We start from the raw sequence: 19,839 nt of genomic DNA, 5'->3' as shown, positions 1-19,839 counted from the left end.
TCAACTAAGGAAGTGTTTTTGAAAATTTGACAGGGAAGGGGGTGTGGCAATTACTATGGTAAAATGTCCATATCTCCGAATCTATGAATGATAGAAACATGAAATTTGGTACATGGACTTCCCATTTAAAATAATTAGACACAGAGTTTCACCGTTATATATATTTCCTTAGAAGGGAAGGACAAAGGTGGAGTTACAATTGTTATAACAAGATGATCATATCTCAAAATTCTTTTAAGGTCAGAAACATGAAATTTGGTACTAAGATTTTTTACTTCACTTACAAGGAAAAAAATAAAAACGAAAAAAAAGACGGTGGGTGGGGGTGCAATGATTAAAATAAGACTGCCGTATCTCGAAAACCCTTAACGAAGGTAGTAAGAGAGAGAAGGGGAACTGAATAGTTATACATACACCTATTACTATACATTTTTTTTTTTTATGAAGTACCATTGCATTTTACTGTTGTTTTTGTATGTATAATGTGTGTTAGTTTAAATGAATGTATTGGTTTTTAAAACTGAATAAAGATTAGAGGGGGTCAAAGTGGTTCCTAAGACGCTTAAATTTTTACCAGCTCTGGGAATACCCCTTTGGGCCTTTATGTTAGAGGCATGAAATTTGGTATTTAGATTCTTTGTTTAAAATAAGGGTATGTTTCAATGTTCCATGATGTTTCCCTTAGAAGGAAAGAAAAATGCGGGAAGAGAAAAGGGTGTGGGTTGCAATTATTATAAGATGACCCATATCTCGAAACCCCTTAGATTAGAGATATGTTAGGGGATATGATTTTTGGTACATTAACTCTGTATTCAAAACAAGTGGGCATATGCCAAAGCATTTCAGGACATTCCGCCACAGCGTTTCCCGAAATTCCACTTTTAACGGGAGAAGGGGAGCAATTTCTAACCCACAGACACGGTGTTATCCACTACAATATAAATTTTAGAATCAACAGGGATTTTTTTTTTTTCGATCGCCACTGATTGAGTAGCATGTTTCCCAGACGCAGGATTGGAAGAAGGAAGCCTATAGAACAGTTAATAGTACAGTCACCTAACTTTAATACTATAATCCTTTAGGATTTTTTAGTTTTCTGGGCTTTCGGCATCAAAGGCCACTGAGCCCGTCATTTTTTTTTTTTTTTTCCTTAAGGGATGACGTCCCTCGGCGAGCACACTATCCGAGGAAAGGGAAGAAAGAAAGGATTGGGGAAGGAAGGAAGCGGTCTGGGACCTATAAGTTAGGTACCATCCCGGCATTTGCCTGGTGTGAATGAGGAAAACCTCATTCAGGATGGCTGGTCTGAAAAATCTTTTTACACTTGTTTGACCGAGTGCCCCCTACCGGTATGAAACCTGAAATCCGGATCATCCCCAAAAGAAAGACAGAGAAAAAAAGAGCTGTAATTATTGTTTTTGAGACAATGTGTTCAGAATAGTGGTAGACATGTGGAGCAGGTATTCCACGTTCTGATTGGACTTCAAATATTTATTAACATATCAGACGCTTACAGAAAGAATATAGCAAGGATTTGGTCTATTAGACTGTTATTTAAGAATTTCGGTGAAATAGTTGATTATAGCCTGGTTGTAAGATTAATATATTTTCGTAGTTATGTTCCAGTGATATAACTGTGTAACGATAGGACTAAGGATGCTAGCTGCTAGCGGCAATTAAGCAATCAATATTGCGTGATAAAATGATATGAAGTATAAGGAAATACAGTAAGTGGCTATTTGGATGTTGACACAAATAAGATTGGCTGGTTGGTTTGATTTCGAGCACCAAGGCTATACCAGACGTAAACCTACAGCTTAACATGGAATCCGAACCATATGAACCCCAACCAAGAATCAAACCCTGGTTTCCAGCACCGAAGGCGCATAATCCTAACTATGTAGCCACGACGAATCTCTACACCATTAACAGTATACTGGACAGTGAACATAGAAATGTCTAGTGTTCTTTTCCATAATGCAGAACAAAACTTAAGACACGAAAGATATGATAAAATTACTAATAGAAATCAAATATTGAATCACAATTGGTTTCATAGACACATAGTCAAAAAGATTTAATGTATGTCAATTATACTTCATTTAATCTGATAGTCATACCTGTGTTTGATCATAGCCTGTTTAAGTTCCACGGCTTCTTTGGAGGACAAATAAGGCAAATTCTGTCCTTTTTGTACAAGAAAATTCACGGTGGCTGTGTGAAGAACTTCCCCAGAAGGAGAAACTATGGCTATTTTGCACGCACCAAAACCTGCAATATAATAATAATAATAATAATAATAATAATAATAATAATAATAATAATAATAATAATAATAATAATAATAATAATAATAATAACAGTTAAGTAAGAATACAGAAAAACATCCTGAAAACCGAAAAAACATTATATTTATTCCACGTCAAGAGCTCTCTTGGACTAAATGGTTTGTGTCCCAATATTTAATAAGGGAGACCCAGGTTCGAATCCCGGCGAGAATTCATGTGATTCGGATCACAAATTACACTGTAGGTTCATGCCTCATACAGACTTGGTTCTGAAATGGATGATAAACTCCAAATAAACAAATAAGTAATTCTTACAGAATTTATGATCATACAACCACGAAACTTTATATCGACACAAAAATTTGGTTATTAACTAAGCAACGAATCATACTAGGGACAAAATATTGGTAGAAATTAGGAATGAGCAAAATCGTTTTTTTATTTTTAAAAAACCGGAAACCGGTTTCTGGAAAACCGAAATCCGAAAAAACCGATATTTCGGTTTTCACCAAAACTGGTTTCGGTTTTTTTCAAAACCGGTTCGGTTTTCACCAAAACTGGTTTCGGTTAAAACTTTTGGAAAACACAAAACTATTTCTGTAGAAACGAAATCGGTTTCCGGAGAACAACGAAACACTGTTCTTTTCAGAAATAGAACCAATTTTGAAAAAAAAAAAAAAAAAAACAGCCGGTTTTGAAGTAAACCGAAACCAGTTTCGGTGAAAAAAACAAATGTATTTTGGAGAAAACCGAAACCGGTTTCGGTGAAAAAGTTTTTTTTTTTCAAAATCTTCAAATTCGGTTTCGGTTTTCCTAAAAACCGGCTTTTGTGCCCACCACTAGTAGAAATACCTGATCAAATATAAGAGGTATTGAAAACAGATACTTTTACATATCATTGGTAAAATAAAAGAAAACGCGTTACCTTCAGTTCTGCAGGTCTTTAAGACAGCGAAAACAGAAAAAAAAAAACTTTTGTTAAAAGCAACAAGTCTTACAAACTTTAAACAACTCAGATTTCAAACTAACACTAATAAAAACATACCGCCGCTGTGGCTGATCACAGCTCCAAAGCTCAATGTGGACAAAATCAAAACAGGTTTTTTTTTTTTTTTTTTTTTTTTTTAAGTATATTAACGATATAAAGTAATTTTGCATTCAACATATCGTCCAAATTATTAGAGATTGTTTAAAACTTATGTTCAATATCGACGGTTTGGAGAAGGAAAGAAGTATCTTTTAACGTCAGTAATATGATTACTTTTCAAGCTGTTTAAATTATAATCCTGCATTTTCAGTACCATAAAACATTAAAATATAGACCCGGATATTTTGAGAGCTAAGTGGTACATCATTCTTGTAAAACTCACCCGAAAGAATAATCAAAAGTGAACTGAAGGCAAAGAAAAGCTCTCATGTATAGAATCAAGCGATAACAGGGTGTCTATTAAAATTCCACAATGAAATTTCGTGACCTTTTCTTTACCAAATCATATAATTTCCTAACATTTTCAAGAGCGAATTTGGGTGCGAATTAGGCCGAACTTTCATCCATGCGATACAAACGTACTTTGCTTGCGATTTGGTAGCGCCTAAAGCCGACCATAGACATTTTTGGTGTTGAATTTTGATGTTTTATAGAACAAAATTTTCCAATCTGTACTTACATTTGCAGTGGAAAAAAAAAAAAAAAAAAAAAAAAAAAAAAAAAAAAAAAAAAAAACAGCTAAATTGCGTGACTTTTACGTGACATTCGTGACTGATAGACACCCTGGATAAGGAGCAAAACGGGTGTCCGTCAAGAGAAAATATTACGCTAAACTTGAGGTAAGTTGATATTAGTGACGTTCACACACCGTCGTAAAGAAAGTGTGGAAGCTACCTGACTTAAGAAATAGTGCAGCAGGGCAAAAAAAAAAAAAAAAAAAAATATATATATATATATATATATATATATATATATATATATATATATATATATATATATATATATATATATATATATACAGTGACCGCATATAGTGAAGCCATATAGTGACCGCATATCACGTAACATCTGGCTAGCAGAAGCCCTTCTTATTTGTTGAGCTGATTTATTATTGATATTGGAGAATAGTCTATTGAGGAATAACATACGTAATTCAAGTTCTCCACTTGGACTTGTAGGTTGCTTGTACGTATATGGCGAATTCAACGTGAGATCCAAACACGTACTCTTGTACGCACCTGTGGCGTGGGAGACCCGGGATGTTACACTCAAAATCAACTCATCTCAACCCAAACATGTACTTCTAACGGGAATCGAACTCAGGTCTTCCTCACAAAATACAAAAACGCTAATCACAGGAAAACATACACATATTATGAAAAGAAATCATACTATAGATGGCCACCTACCAGCGTCAACACCCATTATGACTTTTCCTCGAACAGGTGGTGTCAGAAGGATCTTCCTCAAATTTTGGGAGAACACTTCGACAGCAGTCTTTTCTGCTCTTTCAGTTAATTCTGTTCGAACTTGTTTGGCAATGAATGGATGAACTACAAATCAAAAAGAACAATTGTTACAAGATATATTGCCAAAAGAAATAAATAAATGAAAGAAAAGAAACACGAACTATCTGAAACGCAAACTGAATAATAATAATAATAATAATAATAATAATAATAATAATAATAATAATAATAATAATAATAATAATAACAAACACATGAATACAGTAAAACCCGCCTTTAACGGAACCGCACGCGACTTACAAAATTTTCCGTTAAAAGTAAATTTTCCCGTTAACGAAAGTAGACCTATACTAAAAAAAATTAACCCACACACATCCATACAATGGATAAGAAATAAAATAAAATGCCGTAAGTAGTTTACTCAATTACATTATTTATTTCTGCTACGAATTAATACACGCAACACTTACAAAGAACAGAAAAAAATGCCATAGTTCCGTCAAGTGTTCTACAGATAAGTTTGTTCCATCAAATCAGGACAAAAGATGTCCTTTCCCGTAGTCCCTTTTCTAGTTTTGGCTTCCTTGTATTCTATTATTGGCGTAACATATTATGCTTCTTGTATTATGTTTCTAAACGGATTAGAAAATGAGTTATTGCACTGGCATTTGAAAAGAACTTTATGAAACGGTATCTAGGCTCTTGTGTTGCGGAACGGGCTTGGTCGACTAAAAGTTAAATGAGTAAGTAAGGTAACGAAAGAACGAACTTTCTTTGCAAATAACGTTGTACATATACCTGACCTCTCGTAGGATGTCTAAAAATTTTCTAAACGCTGCATTCTGAAACTTCAAATGTTCCGTTACAAAAAATATTTTGATTCCCGTTGTTCGCGTAAGACAGTTTCACTTTAATGAAGGGAACGTAACACAATTTATCCCTAAGTTCTTGCGACCATCAAATATCTTTATTTAATATAAATTTACCGTTTAATAAAGAATACGTTGAAGGCAGTTTACACCATACACGAATAAATAATCTCACCGTAAACGAAAATACCAAACTCCGCTTCAGTTTTACATTGATGATAATTTCCTTTATGACAATGCAAGTTTGATCTTCAAATCATGGCTGAACAGTGTGTGCGTATTGGGAGATGAAACACAGCTTTAGAAGTGTTTTACATTAAGTATCAAGAATTTAGTGGATGAAAATGGCTTGATCGAGTGTAGCCAAGAAAATGGAATACACACATTTTAAAGAAATTACGGTACATGTATGGAATTGTAATACGCAATTTACTGTAACAATCTTCGCTATACTGTACGCATCAGGGGGGTTGAACATCACTAGAGCTATGACTATTTATAGACACGGAAACATCGGCCTCATGGATCAAAGCCAACCCGAAAATGCGCAAGATGATGGGCACACAGCTGCTGAAAGGGACATTTAAGATTGTGGCATCCTGTAATCTCTGAAAGAAACCCTGCAATTTAATGTATTCTTACCAAACGAACCATAACGAAACACAGGTTTCTGCATCATAAAATAAAACTTACACAAGGAAGAAAAAAAAAACTATTTCTGAAGATACGAACACTATCTACTACGCAATAATCCATTTTTAAGTTTAGGATTTAGGATTTGGATTTCTGGGCTTTCGGCATCTATGGTCATGTTGGCCCGTCACGTTTGAGGGATGAAGTCCCTCAGCAAGCACACTATTCAAGGAAAGGGAAGGAAGGAAACGGCCCGGGACCTATGTTAGGTACCACCCCGGCATTTGCCTGGTATGAATGAGGAAAACCCAGGAAAACCTCATTCAGGATGGCTGGCCTGAAAAAGCTTTTCAACCGAGTGCTCCCACCGGGAATCGAACCCGGAACCACTCGCAACGAAGGCGAAAGCATTAATAGCTACGCTACGCGGGGCCACCTATTCTTAAGTATATCTTGACGATACCAGTAAACACATGATCACATACCAATGGTTTGATTTACAACTTGTACTTAGTAAGAGTCATACACTTATATTCAATTAACAGTAACATTTTACGCTATATATTTATACACTCTAGAAGTCAGTCAATTTTCAGTTGAAAAAAAAAAATGAAATGAAATTTTTGAGTTTTACGTCCCACGGTTATGCCGGTTAGGCTAAAGGAGACGGTGATTATGAGAAATGAATGAAATGGTGGAATGAAGAAAGTGGGAGGAAACGGGAGAACCCCGAGAAAACCCACGCACACGGTGTTTGTCCACCACAAAGTTCACTTGGCGGGGGCTGGGATCGAACCCGGGACCTCAAGTACCAGAGGTGAACGCTCTACCACTGAGCCACCGCGGCCTTAATTTTCAGTTGAGAAACAGCAAGAGATATGTAGAAAAGCAAAAGCAAAATCATTATGGGTGAAATCAGTACTAGCATTATTTACGATTAGTGATTCAACGCTTCACTACAGATTTTCTTTAAAAAAAAAAAAAAAAAATATTCACCAGAAGAAATAAAATACTTACTCTTTTTATCATAAGCATCTTGAAGACTCTTAGTGAGAACGGACGTTCTGAAATCATACTGTGCACCACTATTGAACCAACGGACATTACAGAATTCTTCCACTCTCTCAAAGATAGAGAGTGGTACTACTATTTTGACAGTTAACACTTTCTGATTTTCTCCGCGATTAATAGCCAAAATCTAAGAAAAAAGAAGAAAAAAAAATTTTCAAGTGCCAGAAAAATATCGTAACAACTGTAAATATGAATCAGTTAATAAAATTCATTTTGCAGCTACTTAAGATAAACGAAATTTCAGATTTAAAGTAGATAGATTCAACTAACAGGCAACATACATAGAACTAAAATTTATTAAATTAAAATTATTTCTAAAACAGAAAGAAAAAATACTAAATTTTTGCTTCGATAATATGGTTTGTATTTCTGTGTAACTGCCTACGTCTAGATGAAACTATGCTAAGCGTGATCCCGAAAGGCACAGAACTTTTAATGTTCACTTATCGTGAGGAGCTGAGGCCGTACTGAATCAAAAGGTACTAAACTTCGGTTAAGAAAGTCAAAAATAATAACGTTCGAACCTGATCGGTTGAGTTGATTTTCAGTTTAACGTACCGTTCAGCAGCTAGGCTATCTGAGAGTGGACCTACTAATTAACGTGCAATCCGAACCACATGAGCTCCCGCCGGGAATCGAGCCCGAGTCTCCCACGCCAAAGGTGCGTACGCTAACCGCTTAACCACGAATGAGCTCTCGAACCTGATCGGCTCACAATGGGGGTACTATCTTAAACTTGAACCGTCCGGCCAGCAAAGTTCTTTTCTGAGCTCTTCGGTTTTATTAACACCAGAAGAGAAAACATAATAATAAGCTATATTAGAATTTCACATGTACCCTCCCTGTCTTAATAGTCCGAATGTACTCTAATATTAAAACCGTTTAAGAAGAAACGATACGTGTAATTTGTGAATCATGAGTTTTAACAGCGCCATCGCATGAAAGAATCGGTGAAATTAAGGAACTGGAAGGAAACGGAAGAATCCTAAGAAAACCTACGGATACCACTGCTTATCACATTCGAATATGACTAGATCTAAGCCTTCGCGCTAGAGGAAAGCGCCCCACTACTGAACTACTTTACCCCACTAGATAACGACAATACTAGAAAATCACCTCGTGCTCTTTTAAATCCTTTGTACTACGCCGAATATCGTAGTATCTTTCGTATTTCCATTCTTCTACTGGTTTCTCTTTCCCAAAAATAAATACGTTTTCCTTCTCCATCACAGCGTCTGCTGATGGATTTTGGTGGACACCAAAAGGTTCAGCCGTTGATTTTTCTTCTCCGATTTTGTTGATTTCCTGTTTCACATCAACCATTTCTTCCTTCAATATATTATTCTCTTTTTTCACAATGGATGCATTTCCAGACTTCTTTTCCACTTTTTGGAATTTCGAGCAATCCAACACGAAATCAGTAACGGGCATTCTGTGATTTTTTTTTTAAAGAGAATTTTAAAAAATCAAAACAATTTTGCAGGTTTTCTGAAATACAACTCAACAACATAATATAAACTAAAATTGCCATAAAATATAAGTAAAAATATACAAAGATGTACAGCGGGGGACACTTCTAAATGGTACACCTTAGCCGTATTCATATGGCTGTACCATTTAGAAGTGTCCCCCGCTGTACAAAATTATTAGAAATTATAAATAATATTTATGTATTTATTTATTGAACAAATTCCCAGATACAGCATAATTTTGCCATTTTACATACTAAAATGTTAACAAGCAGGGGAAGAAAGAAAAAAGAGAAGAATAAAAATAAATAAAATAAATACAACAATAACATCAATAGTGTCAACAAAGAGTGCAAAAGTAATATTATTTGGTCAGAATGCGTTTAATTGATCTGTCAAACACCGGGTAACTTGAAGAAATCAGTTGTTAGATGATTATAATAGTTCGGTATTCTGTAAAAAAAAGAGACCTCTGTATAATTGCCAATCTAGGGCAGGCAAGATGGAATTAAAGTATTCGGAGTTTTGCGGGAAGGGACATGTAAGGATAGTTCTTGAAGTAGAGTTTCCGATCTTATGAAGAAATTTCAGCTCAAAGTTATTTCTGCGTATTTCCGGAGTCTGGATATTAAGATGTCGCAAAAGTTTTTCCTTAGCTAATATGCGAAGTGCGGGAACACAAAAGCGTACTATTGCAATAAAGAAATTAAGAATAGAATCAAGTCATACATAGGTGCGGCCATGGCCCATATGGGAGAGCAGTATTCGATCTTGGGTGCTATTAAGAATGTTGCTAATGATACCATGGTGCGTAGTTCAGTAAATCGGTAAAGCAGCCCCAATATACGCACTGATTTCTTAAGTATTGAGGAGATGTGGTCAGAGAACGTGAGTTTTATAACAAATAAGTTACAAAACAAGACTCTGATAAGGTTCTTGCTACACAACATTATTAAACCCTTTTTTCTGGTTGTTTTGAGGTCTCATGAATGCTTTTCACAGGTTTTCGATTTTTTTTTTTTTCCGATTTACCTTCTCAAAATATTTTGTATTCTTATTATTAATAGGTAAAACAATGATTCTTCATTGTCAATCAATTCGTCATTGTTTTGGCATTTTATTTTTCTTTTCGCTGAATCAACAATAACAGTTCAGACAGCATTTGAAAGTGACGTAACAACAACAGAAATTAGATACACTGAGGACATCCTTATTCTTTCACTTCTGAACAGCTTCCAAAATAGAAATGATAGATAAATTAAAACATCACATCACTAAAGAGAGTGGAAAATGAAGTTATCTTGAAGGTTGAAGACAAGACAAATCCTGGGAGTTAGTACAAGTTCTGTAGCACGAAATTCAAAGGCGATGGAAAAATCACGAATCCATCCAATTTTAACGAAAAGGGAAACGTAATAGAAGGGCAGTGCTACCTCGTGAAATAAAGAGCATGTTCTGGCGAGAGCGATGCAAATGATGTATTCTGACACAGGTTGGCTGGTTTAAACCAAGGTGGTTTAAACCAGCTGTTTATAAAAAAACTGGTTTCAACCAAAAATAAGAAAAGAACGAAAAATGCTTTAAATCGTGTGAACTTCATGGTGACGTTTCCACATATCAAACCATCTGCATTAGTTTTATCTCCTTTTCACCTTTTAAGGTGTCCCAGTTCAATTCTCGGTCAAATCACAACCCTTCTTTCATGTGTAAACCAAGTAGCGGTTTGGATGTCACTTTAAAGCGAAAGTCTTCTTTATAACCTCGGTACTATATAAAGATGTTAAGCCTAAACATACGAAACGAAGCCAAATTGTATGTTTTTGCTTGCCTGAATGCTTGTTGTTTTATAAAGAAGCAAAGGTTGCCTAAATGTATTGATAGACATTTGCAAAATTTATCGACTGCCTACGTAGCTTCCAACATTAGCTTGGAGTGGACTTCATTTTAATTTTATTGAATGATATCTACATACTAAATTCGGAATTTAATACCTCGGTTTTAGCGTACTGATTATGATACGTTGACCTTCGATTTTACATGCAAAGCAATAACAGGATTTGCTTTGCATTTAAAGTAATAACAGGATTTTCCCAATGGCTAACGCGGGAGTTTCCCGATTTATATGTAATTATGTATAATGGTTTCACTTGTGCAACTATTTCTTTTTGTCCCGAAATGACTCTTGACAATTATATTAACAAGTATGTAAAAATCAGTACAACGTATTTTTATCAGGAGTCCTTCGTGAGTGAGTCGGCAGACTCATTGCATTTGTGGCCAATTAGACCCGGTTTCGAGTCCAAATGGAGGACAATTTCTCTCGGATGTAAACCGGCAAGCTGTTTGGATCCCGCTTTAAGCTTGTAAGACCCCTTCCAGCATAATCCTGTTGTTGCATAATAACAGCAAGGCGAAACAAACTTATTTCTGTCCATATGTATTATAAATACATAGAGCAAATTATTTAAACCACAAAAACCTGGTTTAAACAAAAAAGCCGGTCTTTTTGGTTTTTTCAATAAAAACCATGGTTTTTGCCAACCCTGTTCTAACAACTCAGCTCGGTATTTCGGGCCAGAAATATTTGCCTGCACTATTCGGTGAAAGTTGCTTCAGAATAGATCACTAGATAGAAATCGCACAAGAGACAACATCTAACGTTTGTAAAGATGTAGAAAACGAATGGGCTATATATTAAACAGTGTCGAATAATTGCACCGCTTCCGTTTCTCCTACTATTGATGTTGTTCTTGTTGAGTTGAGTTTAACGTCCCGTTCAGCAGCGAGGCTATATGAGACGTGGATGAACTGATTAACGTGTAATCTGAACCACATAAGCTTCCGTTGGGAATCGAGCCCGGGTCTCCCACACCAAAGGCGCGTACGCTAACCGCTTAGCCTCCTACCATTGATGTATAGTCAGAACCTATATTTCCGTTTTGTTTGAAATGAACAGAATTTCAGTGCTTTGATTTTGTTTTCTTTTCGTGAAAATTGAGTTTTGTTATTCAAAGGTTGATTCATTTATATTGAGCCTAATTTGAATGTGCCACTTACCTATGAAATGCCGTGTTTCCACCACCGTGGTATGACACAAACTCGGTTATTTTCTCTATTTATCATATATAATACAGGAAAAATGGTTAATTAAGTCAATCAATTTATGCCACTATTGGTAAATTTCAAGAATAATATAAGAATTTAAAAGGATATATTCTAAAATAAGAAGTATGAGTGATTACAAATAAATTAAACAAAATATAATATAAAAATTGATTATAAATAATGAAATAAACAGCAAGCTAGAAAAGAAGATGATCAAGAAAATGATTACTAGATCTAATTCCGAGAATATATTTTTACAGTCATTTAGTATAATATCCTCTATATGTTTACGAAAACTTCCGATAAGAATTATGGACAACACTAATCAATAGAATAAGTTACACCAACTGGTTATTAAGAAAATGTAATCATATAGTACAACTTACTGATTTCTAATCACTTCCATTAGATCTTTATTTTTATTGATTTTATCACTTATAATTTGAATGAGACTAGTTTCCAGTTCCTTTTCAGATCTCTTCCCTTTCACTTGAGCATCAATCAATTCTGAGGGCACCAATTCCTCTGTTCCTTCAAGCACAATCTCTGCAACACTTTCCAACCCCAAGTCACGAGCCTTATCAGCAATTGTTCGCCTACCTAGCTTCCAGGTAGTTGCCTACGGAAAATCAAGCAACAACATGTTTTTGAAGTTTATACACAGACTCATGTGTAAACTTACTATTATGAGTTTTTTTCTCCCGAAACGGTACGTATTACCAACACCTTTTTGCTGAAGTTCACAAGGCAGTGCCATTTCTCTAGATTTTTTTTTTTTGGGGGGGGGGGAGGTGTATATATACTGACTTCGTATCTTGCAGTTACTGTGCGATCATACGGAGACCAGCACTTTCAATTTCGTCTATCTCAAAAGCAACTCTTTGGAGTTGCCTCTCTTTACACACCTACCCGTGAATGATTCGAATAAAGAACTTCCGAATAATTTTAGCAGCAATTCTAATAAACTTCAGGTTAGCTGGCCTTAGCAAAATCCGAACTTGTTCGATTAAGCCATCACACCAGGCACGTAGCCAGGATTTTGTGAAAAAAAAAAAGGGGGGGCGTCCCATGAAATACTGTGGTCATCACACGAGGGGCTCGATCATTCAAACTATTTTACTGGAACATATATTGGTTCGTTCACCCATGATATCGTAACGGAGGGAGGAGGGGGGGAAGGGATGAAATTCTGAAGGCCCAGGAGCTCGATCAATCTAAAATTCTTTACTATCAACTTATATTGGTTTGTTATTACAATAAAATGAGGATATGTTGGTACGTATTTTCATAACAAACTATGAAGAAATCTCGAGTAAAAGAATGAAAAAACGCATTGAAAAAGATCTTACAATATTTACGTTCTTCCTCTGTTCATTCAAATATAACAATTTTCCTTTCATTATGACCTCAATTATGACAAAAAGTACATATTCACTATTATAAAAAATACATGCTCAATAATGTCTTGTTAAATATTTTACAATATCTGGGCTCCTTTCTCTGTTGAATCAGATATTAACAGAACTTTCTTTTCACATAAATTTTTGTTTTCATTATTCCGTCAACTACTGTCTGTTTCAAATGACAGGTTAAAGGAGCAGTAAAAAATTGCTTTTGAAATAACATGTTTGGTACTGCAAGGATACAATGACGAAAAATTATGATAAAAAATGTCCACGCTGTTACACAACGGCACTATGCTTTCGGAAGCTTGAAATCTCCCTGACTAGTAGCAGAAATTCTGAGAATTCCGTAACTTTTCTAGAAATTTCAAATTCCCTGACTCTTCCAGGATATCTCGCTCATCTCGCCACCATGTATTGCAAGTAATACAAATCTCCTCATAAGAAAGAGTAACCAAAAGCTTCTTTTTTTTTTTTTTTTTTTTTTTTCAACGTTGATTCTTCTTTTTCTCATTTAATTTTCTTTCATCCTTCCTTATTTTTTTTTCATTTCTGGTCTGGACAGGGAAGGGGTGGGGGTCCGGACCCCCTTTGACTACGTGCCTGATCACACTTAACATGCAGACAACAATATTATTTACATCATTACTACGAACTTAAGTGCATTCCGCTTTGGATGATCGGGGATTTTGGTTCTAATAAGCGATTGATCCTACTAACAGATATCCTTGTCAGATTGTTTTCCTTTTATAGGGCAGAGACTTTGGTACTGGTTCCATTAATCAGTGACCCTACGAAGCCTACTGTGCTAGTTTGTTCACTCAATAGGAGTGCAGTTCGGCAAATGTCTTTGAAGTTCCCATGCAGAATTTTACAATAGTATCCCTTCCTCTCTCCATCCCTCATTTTGACCGCATTTGCACGGTTGCAACGTCTTAACAACCACTATGTCTTTTTTTTCTTCCCAATGCTATGGCTAATATGAAACACATGTCAGGCAATGTAAGAACAAAGAAACTGGTCTTATAGAATCGAGCACTACCTTAAAGGAGAGCATTTAAAATTGTGACAACTAAGATTCCACGTAGATTTGACAAACGACTGTCAATTATTTGAAATAAGAGTTCTGGTTGGCCGTGTAGTTATCGGGGGTGTTTTCCGAAAGATCCCTCGGACGATAACTTATTTATGGCACGAGCCACCACACGTAGAATGTCGCATTTTTTATACACAAACTGCACTCCGATTGATGAAACAAACTGTACTGGAAAAGTTTAACATTTAATTGTCATTTCTATTACACACGTATAAATGCAAATCAATAAGAGATAAAACATTAATACGCTTTAAATGCTCCACTTAAAACAGGTTACTATTTCATGTAATAATATGTTCTCTGTGCACTATCTAACCATCAATATAGATATATTATAATCTTCTAACTTCAGAGAAGGAGATTTAACAAAATAGTCATAAAACAAGAATATAATAACTTTGTTATACTTACAATATGATCCAGTTCACCCAAAGTGCGGCAAGACAAAATGGATGTCTGTAATTCATCTGTCAAAAGACCTTTTTTCTTCAAAGAATCTATCATGGTCTTAGCTTTCTTTTGAATCAATCTGAAAGAAATAGAACAATCAAGTTAAATTGTTGGCCTACCACACGAATGTGTAGGTCTTAAAGTAGAGAAATGTTTATACACTGAAACCTTTCAGTTGACCTCTCCTCCAATTAGGTTTATTTGTGTGGAATCTTATTTCTCTGTAAACTGACAACATATGTACCTTGGAATTAGGTCGTATTGTAACGTATAATGAAATAAAAAGAAAAAGAAAAAAAAAAAACTTTTCTGCTGCGTGTATTATCTTATTAACGTTGATATTTCGCCACCTTCCCTTCTGTGAGCTTCATCAGAGGTTCAATTTATTTATGTAGTTACGTACGTCTTCTACATCTTCTCTTTATGTTGAACCTAAAATTGAGTTTATTGGTTTTCGATGTGCTTTACGCTTTGCATTACTGAAGTACAGATAAAACTATCGGATCATTCAGCCTCACTCCAGTGTCTACATTCCTGAACTCATTAAAGATATGCAACTCTATGCTCCCTAGTGAGAAATTGGCTCTTTCGTGACACGTGACTAAGTGGTCATTGCATGAACTTCCCTTCGCAACTGTTTCGAAAATTGCTTGAAATGGATCTGAATTCCTAGGCTGTAGAAATTTCTGTCGATTTAAAAATGGTGTGAAACTAGTTGGTGGTCCCTCTGAGTTACGATCTGTTTGCGACCAAAATTCTGATATTTTGCACGCATGTGTGTTAGATCATTCCTTGTAGTGTGGACAATCCGTTTCGATACACCAACAAATCACGGAACTTCATTTACTGTATGTTCGTGGGCACGTCCAAACACAATGACCTCTGTTTGGCATTCTGTCATATTTTTGCTTTGATTAATCTTTATACGAACTCAGTTCACATACTGGAACACACCCTTAACTGCAATGTTTATGAATCTGCAGTGATGACTCATGAAATTTCGTGTTACAAGCGAAACGCCATCTACAACGAAACAAACGAACTGATCGCTCTAGAAAGGTGACAAATTCTTCCTCCATTGTGCTCATTCTTTATTATTTGTTAAGGAGTTTGGTTTACTCTACATATATTTACCCTATCCGTGTGTCCATCCGTCCGGGAGATAAAAAGTGTCAAGAACAGGTTGATGGATCACCACCAATTACGGTCATATTGTAGAGGATCAGAAACTAGAAATCAAGTTCGTTGAAGGAGGTGATACTTAAATTGTAAATGATAGAAATCAACCAGTTCTGGTCTTTACATTGATCATTATAAAGCAAAAACAGTAACAGATAGTGAGAAACGGTTTTCTGCAATTAAGCGTCCTAAGAATACATTTCATCTCCGTTACTTAACTCTTCACTAAAACCGGAAATGGTAGAATTTCACTACAACTTCCGATTTCAATATTGTTCTGCATAGAGCAAAAAACGGCAAGAGTTAGCGAGAAGCGGTTTGTTTTAGAATCAATTGAATATTCTAAGAACAGATATGATCTCGCTTAACCTTCTATTCAAGACAGAAGTTGCCGAAATCAACTACTGCCCGTTTTACCGTTGATCAGGATAGAATAAAAACGGAAATAGATAACGAGAAGCTGTGTTCTGTAATCAATTAAGCGTCTCAAGAACATGTCTAATAAAACCGGAAGTGGCAGAAATCTACCACCATTTCCGGTTTCAATATTAATTGAAAAAATATCATGTCCCTATTTTCAAATTTCTTCATCGCAGATATTATATTTAACTTAGCATTGAGAGTTTTCAAAGCCATGAAATATTCAAATTCATCACCTACTCTTAAGAACATACAAGAAGCATAACACAAGACGAACATGATGAACCACACAAACACACACACACACAACGTTGAGCGGAGCGTTAACTATTACGAGAGAAAACTAAAAGACTATTATGATAGAAGAAAAAATAGACACAGAAGGGTTCTCAACCCCACATTGAGAGCTTAAGCATCCACCAACCATCCACTGTGCTTTAGAAAGAATAAAAGCTGAAGTGAGAATAAAGCTGACTGTTTCACATGTGGCAGCAAATACTGAAGAGTAATGACTAATAAGTTTCAGTCTTTTTCCATTTATTTTTATATTTTTCTTAGAAAACTGCCAATGCAAAACATGAATCACAGGAAAAGTCACTTTACCTCCCAAAAAAGTAACTTTTAGTGACAAATTTGAAAAAAAAAAGTAACTTTTAGTGACAAATTTGAAAAAAAAAAGTAACTTTTAGTGACCAACTTGAAAAAAGTAACTTTTAGTTAAAAAAGTGACTCGCTATGAGCCCTGTACTTGTTTTAATATTACACTGCTTCACATCTAAGTTTAACCTTCTTAGAGACTGGTTAGTCGTATTATTATTATTATTATTATTATTATTATTATTTTAAATAATACAGATGTCAAACACGTAAGGAGACATATTTAGATTTATTTTTAACCAACTATATGACTATACTTACTTAAGTTCTTTATAGTTCTGTTTTATGTCGCGCAATTTCTCCGGAGTCAAACAACTATTCTCTTCCTTCCTGAATCGTGCAATAAACGGAATAGAATAGTCGTCATCGAAGAGCGATTTCACATTCTGGGCCACTTGCGGATCGATCTTCTGAGACTGAGACAGCATGTCCACTTCATCCCACTCCATCTTTATTGGGACGTCCTGCAAATAAGAAATCGTTTACAATTATCAGAAATGATATAGGCTATACCTAAAGCAAGTCTTTCTTAGATGTTTCGGGACCTCATAAGAGCTAACACTCCTAACAGCTATCTGTACGGCTACAATGTCCGAATAGTCGTTGCATTTAGTTCCTGGTCTTTAGTTCTGGTGTATATAATGAAGTTTCGTTGTTGATTCAAAATTGTCAGGCAATCACAAAGATGCTTCAACTAATATGTAAAGAGTTTTAGCCTAAAAAGCCAGAAATGATTATATTCGAGGCTCACACACTACAGACCTGCATGGGCCGAATTATTTCGGCCCGAGCCCGGCCCGGCAAGTTTTATAAAATTCTTGGCCCAATTGCAATTAATCGGCCCCAGCCCGGCCCGACCTGAAAAGAAATCAGTGTGGGCCCGCCCAAGCCTGGCCCGTGTAGGTCTCTATCACACACTGATAACGCATTACTCAGTTGAAGTGCACCATGTGATTGGTTATAATCTTTCCTGGGGTGTAGCATAACAGAATGTCAACAAAATAAGGACTTCCTACTTTTATGCAATTCAATTTCTAATATAATCACCCGTAACTAGCAGACTTAACACCTTAACCTTTCCGAGATAAACAGCTGAGTTTGCAACGTTAACTCTAAACTATCTATCCTAGGAGAAGTAACACTCTCAATGCATCTATCCTGATTCTAAGTCGCACTGTATAAGTAACGAATCCAGTGGACTTTGCGTCTACTCTAATTCACCGATACACAAGGATGAACCGTTTTCAGGTTCATAAGATGGAAGCCATCTACATTATCAACAGCAGGTTAATGAGAGAGAAATATGTTCCTTGCATACACAAAAATTCATTACACTTCATTAAATACACTGTATTTCATAAATATTCAATAAAAGACTAAGATTACGACAAGATTGGCAAGTATATGTGTCTCTATGGCACTGAATATTATAGTATTTAAGCTCTATTTTCATCCCTATCACAGTATCATTAAGGCACGGTGTTAATATCATTGCCTCCATTAGACACTATTTTAATACCTCATAATGTGTCTGATAAATGTAATGATGTATTGCAGAAACTGAAACACAAAGTAATAACTATTTGTTTTGAGCATCTTGAATTTTCATTTAAATGATTCTGATCTCTTTCTGTTTGAAGAATGTTAAGTACTTTTCAATACGGAAGATGTAAAAATAACAAATTCTTTTACTTTAAAATACTTACTTCAATCTCTTTAGGCTCTTCCTTGGAATAGTCCACAACTTCCTTCTTCACGATTTCTTTCGCATCATCATCTTTCTTCTGCTTACGTTTCCTTTTCCTTTCTGTAACTTCAATTAGTTCAATATCATCATCATCATCAGTATCACTGTCCTGGGCATCAAAAACCTTCCATTGCAACGTTGGAGCTTTAGCTTCTTTCTTCTTTTGTCTTTTGTTGACAACTCCTAAACGAACTACGCTATCATTTAACTGATTCTGTTCAGTGTTACCGGTTGGTCCACTGTCATCAAGGAGTTCATCTAACTTCGTGAGTTCTTCCTCTAAATTTACAGCAAGCTTTAGTTTCTTCTGGAATTGACTACATGTCCCAAACTTAAATCTCTCCATTATCTGCAATGATATTCAAATAAATATGAATAAAGTTATAACAAGAAGAAATAACTTATAAGAAATAGTCAAATTCTATATTAAAATATTTTTATTATTATTTTTATTTAAACCACCTGTAACTTATCGTTTTAAGTAAGAGATTAAACATAGTCGTCCGTTAATGGCTAATTTCGAAATTTCAAGATCCTTGTACTACATATGCTGTATCTGAGAAAGAAAAAAATATCAAAAATTCTTACAAACTGACAATTACAACTCCAAAATTTGTAATAGTTGAAGACGGAAGAAGATATGAGTTCATTCTTATTTCATAAACCCTGCTAGATTCTCAAGGGTAACGTATCTGTTAAAGGAACTAAAAAATCGTGTTCATGTCAGATCAGCTTTTTATTTTGCATTTTTTTCAGAGCGTAATTTTCTCTTAATACTATTTTGAGGCAACAATTTTTATGTAAATAATATTCCTCTAATTCAGGAAAAGGTCATCAGAATTATTTCAAATGCAGACAAATTAGCTCAATGTAGAGCTTGTTTTTGAGTTTTACGTCCCACGTTTATGCCGGCTAGGTTAAAAGGAGACGGCGATGAGAAATGAATGAAAATGGTGCAATGAATAAAGTGGGAGGAAACGGGAGAACCCCAAGGA

The 19,839-nt window shown here is 35.4% G+C and overlaps 1 protein-coding gene across 1 annotated transcript in view; it reads right to left on the bottom strand.

Moving 5' to 3' along the window:
- Nucleotides 1-19,839, bottom strand: part of LOC145668943 (S1 RNA-binding domain-containing protein 1-like) — a 45,647-nt gene that overhangs the window by 24,651 nt on the left and 1,157 nt on the right. The window contains exons 2-9 of the mRNA XM_081737227.1: nucleotides 18,804-19,193; nucleotides 17,359-17,561; nucleotides 14,803-14,920; nucleotides 12,279-12,511; nucleotides 8,435-8,750; nucleotides 7,265-7,445; nucleotides 4,686-4,829; nucleotides 2,121-2,271 (exon numbers count right to left, since the gene is read on the bottom strand). Of these exons, the coding sequence (XP_081593353.1) occupies nucleotides 2,121-2,271; nucleotides 4,686-4,829; nucleotides 7,265-7,445; nucleotides 8,435-8,750; nucleotides 12,279-12,511; nucleotides 14,803-14,920; nucleotides 17,359-17,561; nucleotides 18,804-19,190 (1,733 nt within the window). The 5' untranslated portion in view covers nucleotides 19,191-19,193. The remainder of the gene's footprint in view (nucleotides 1-2,120; nucleotides 2,272-4,685; nucleotides 4,830-7,264; nucleotides 7,446-8,434; nucleotides 8,751-12,278; nucleotides 12,512-14,802; nucleotides 14,921-17,358; nucleotides 17,562-18,803; nucleotides 19,194-19,839) is intronic.

This window comes from Thermobia domestica, chromosome 13 (assembly GCF_964235325.1).
Source record: "Thermobia domestica chromosome 13, izTheDome1.hap1.1, whole genome shotgun sequence".
Lineage (NCBI taxonomy): Eukaryota > Metazoa > Arthropoda > Insecta > Zygentoma > Lepismatidae > Thermobia > Thermobia domestica.
Note: the sequence above shows the minus strand (reverse complement) of the source record. Positions and strands in the feature narration are given on the sequence as shown.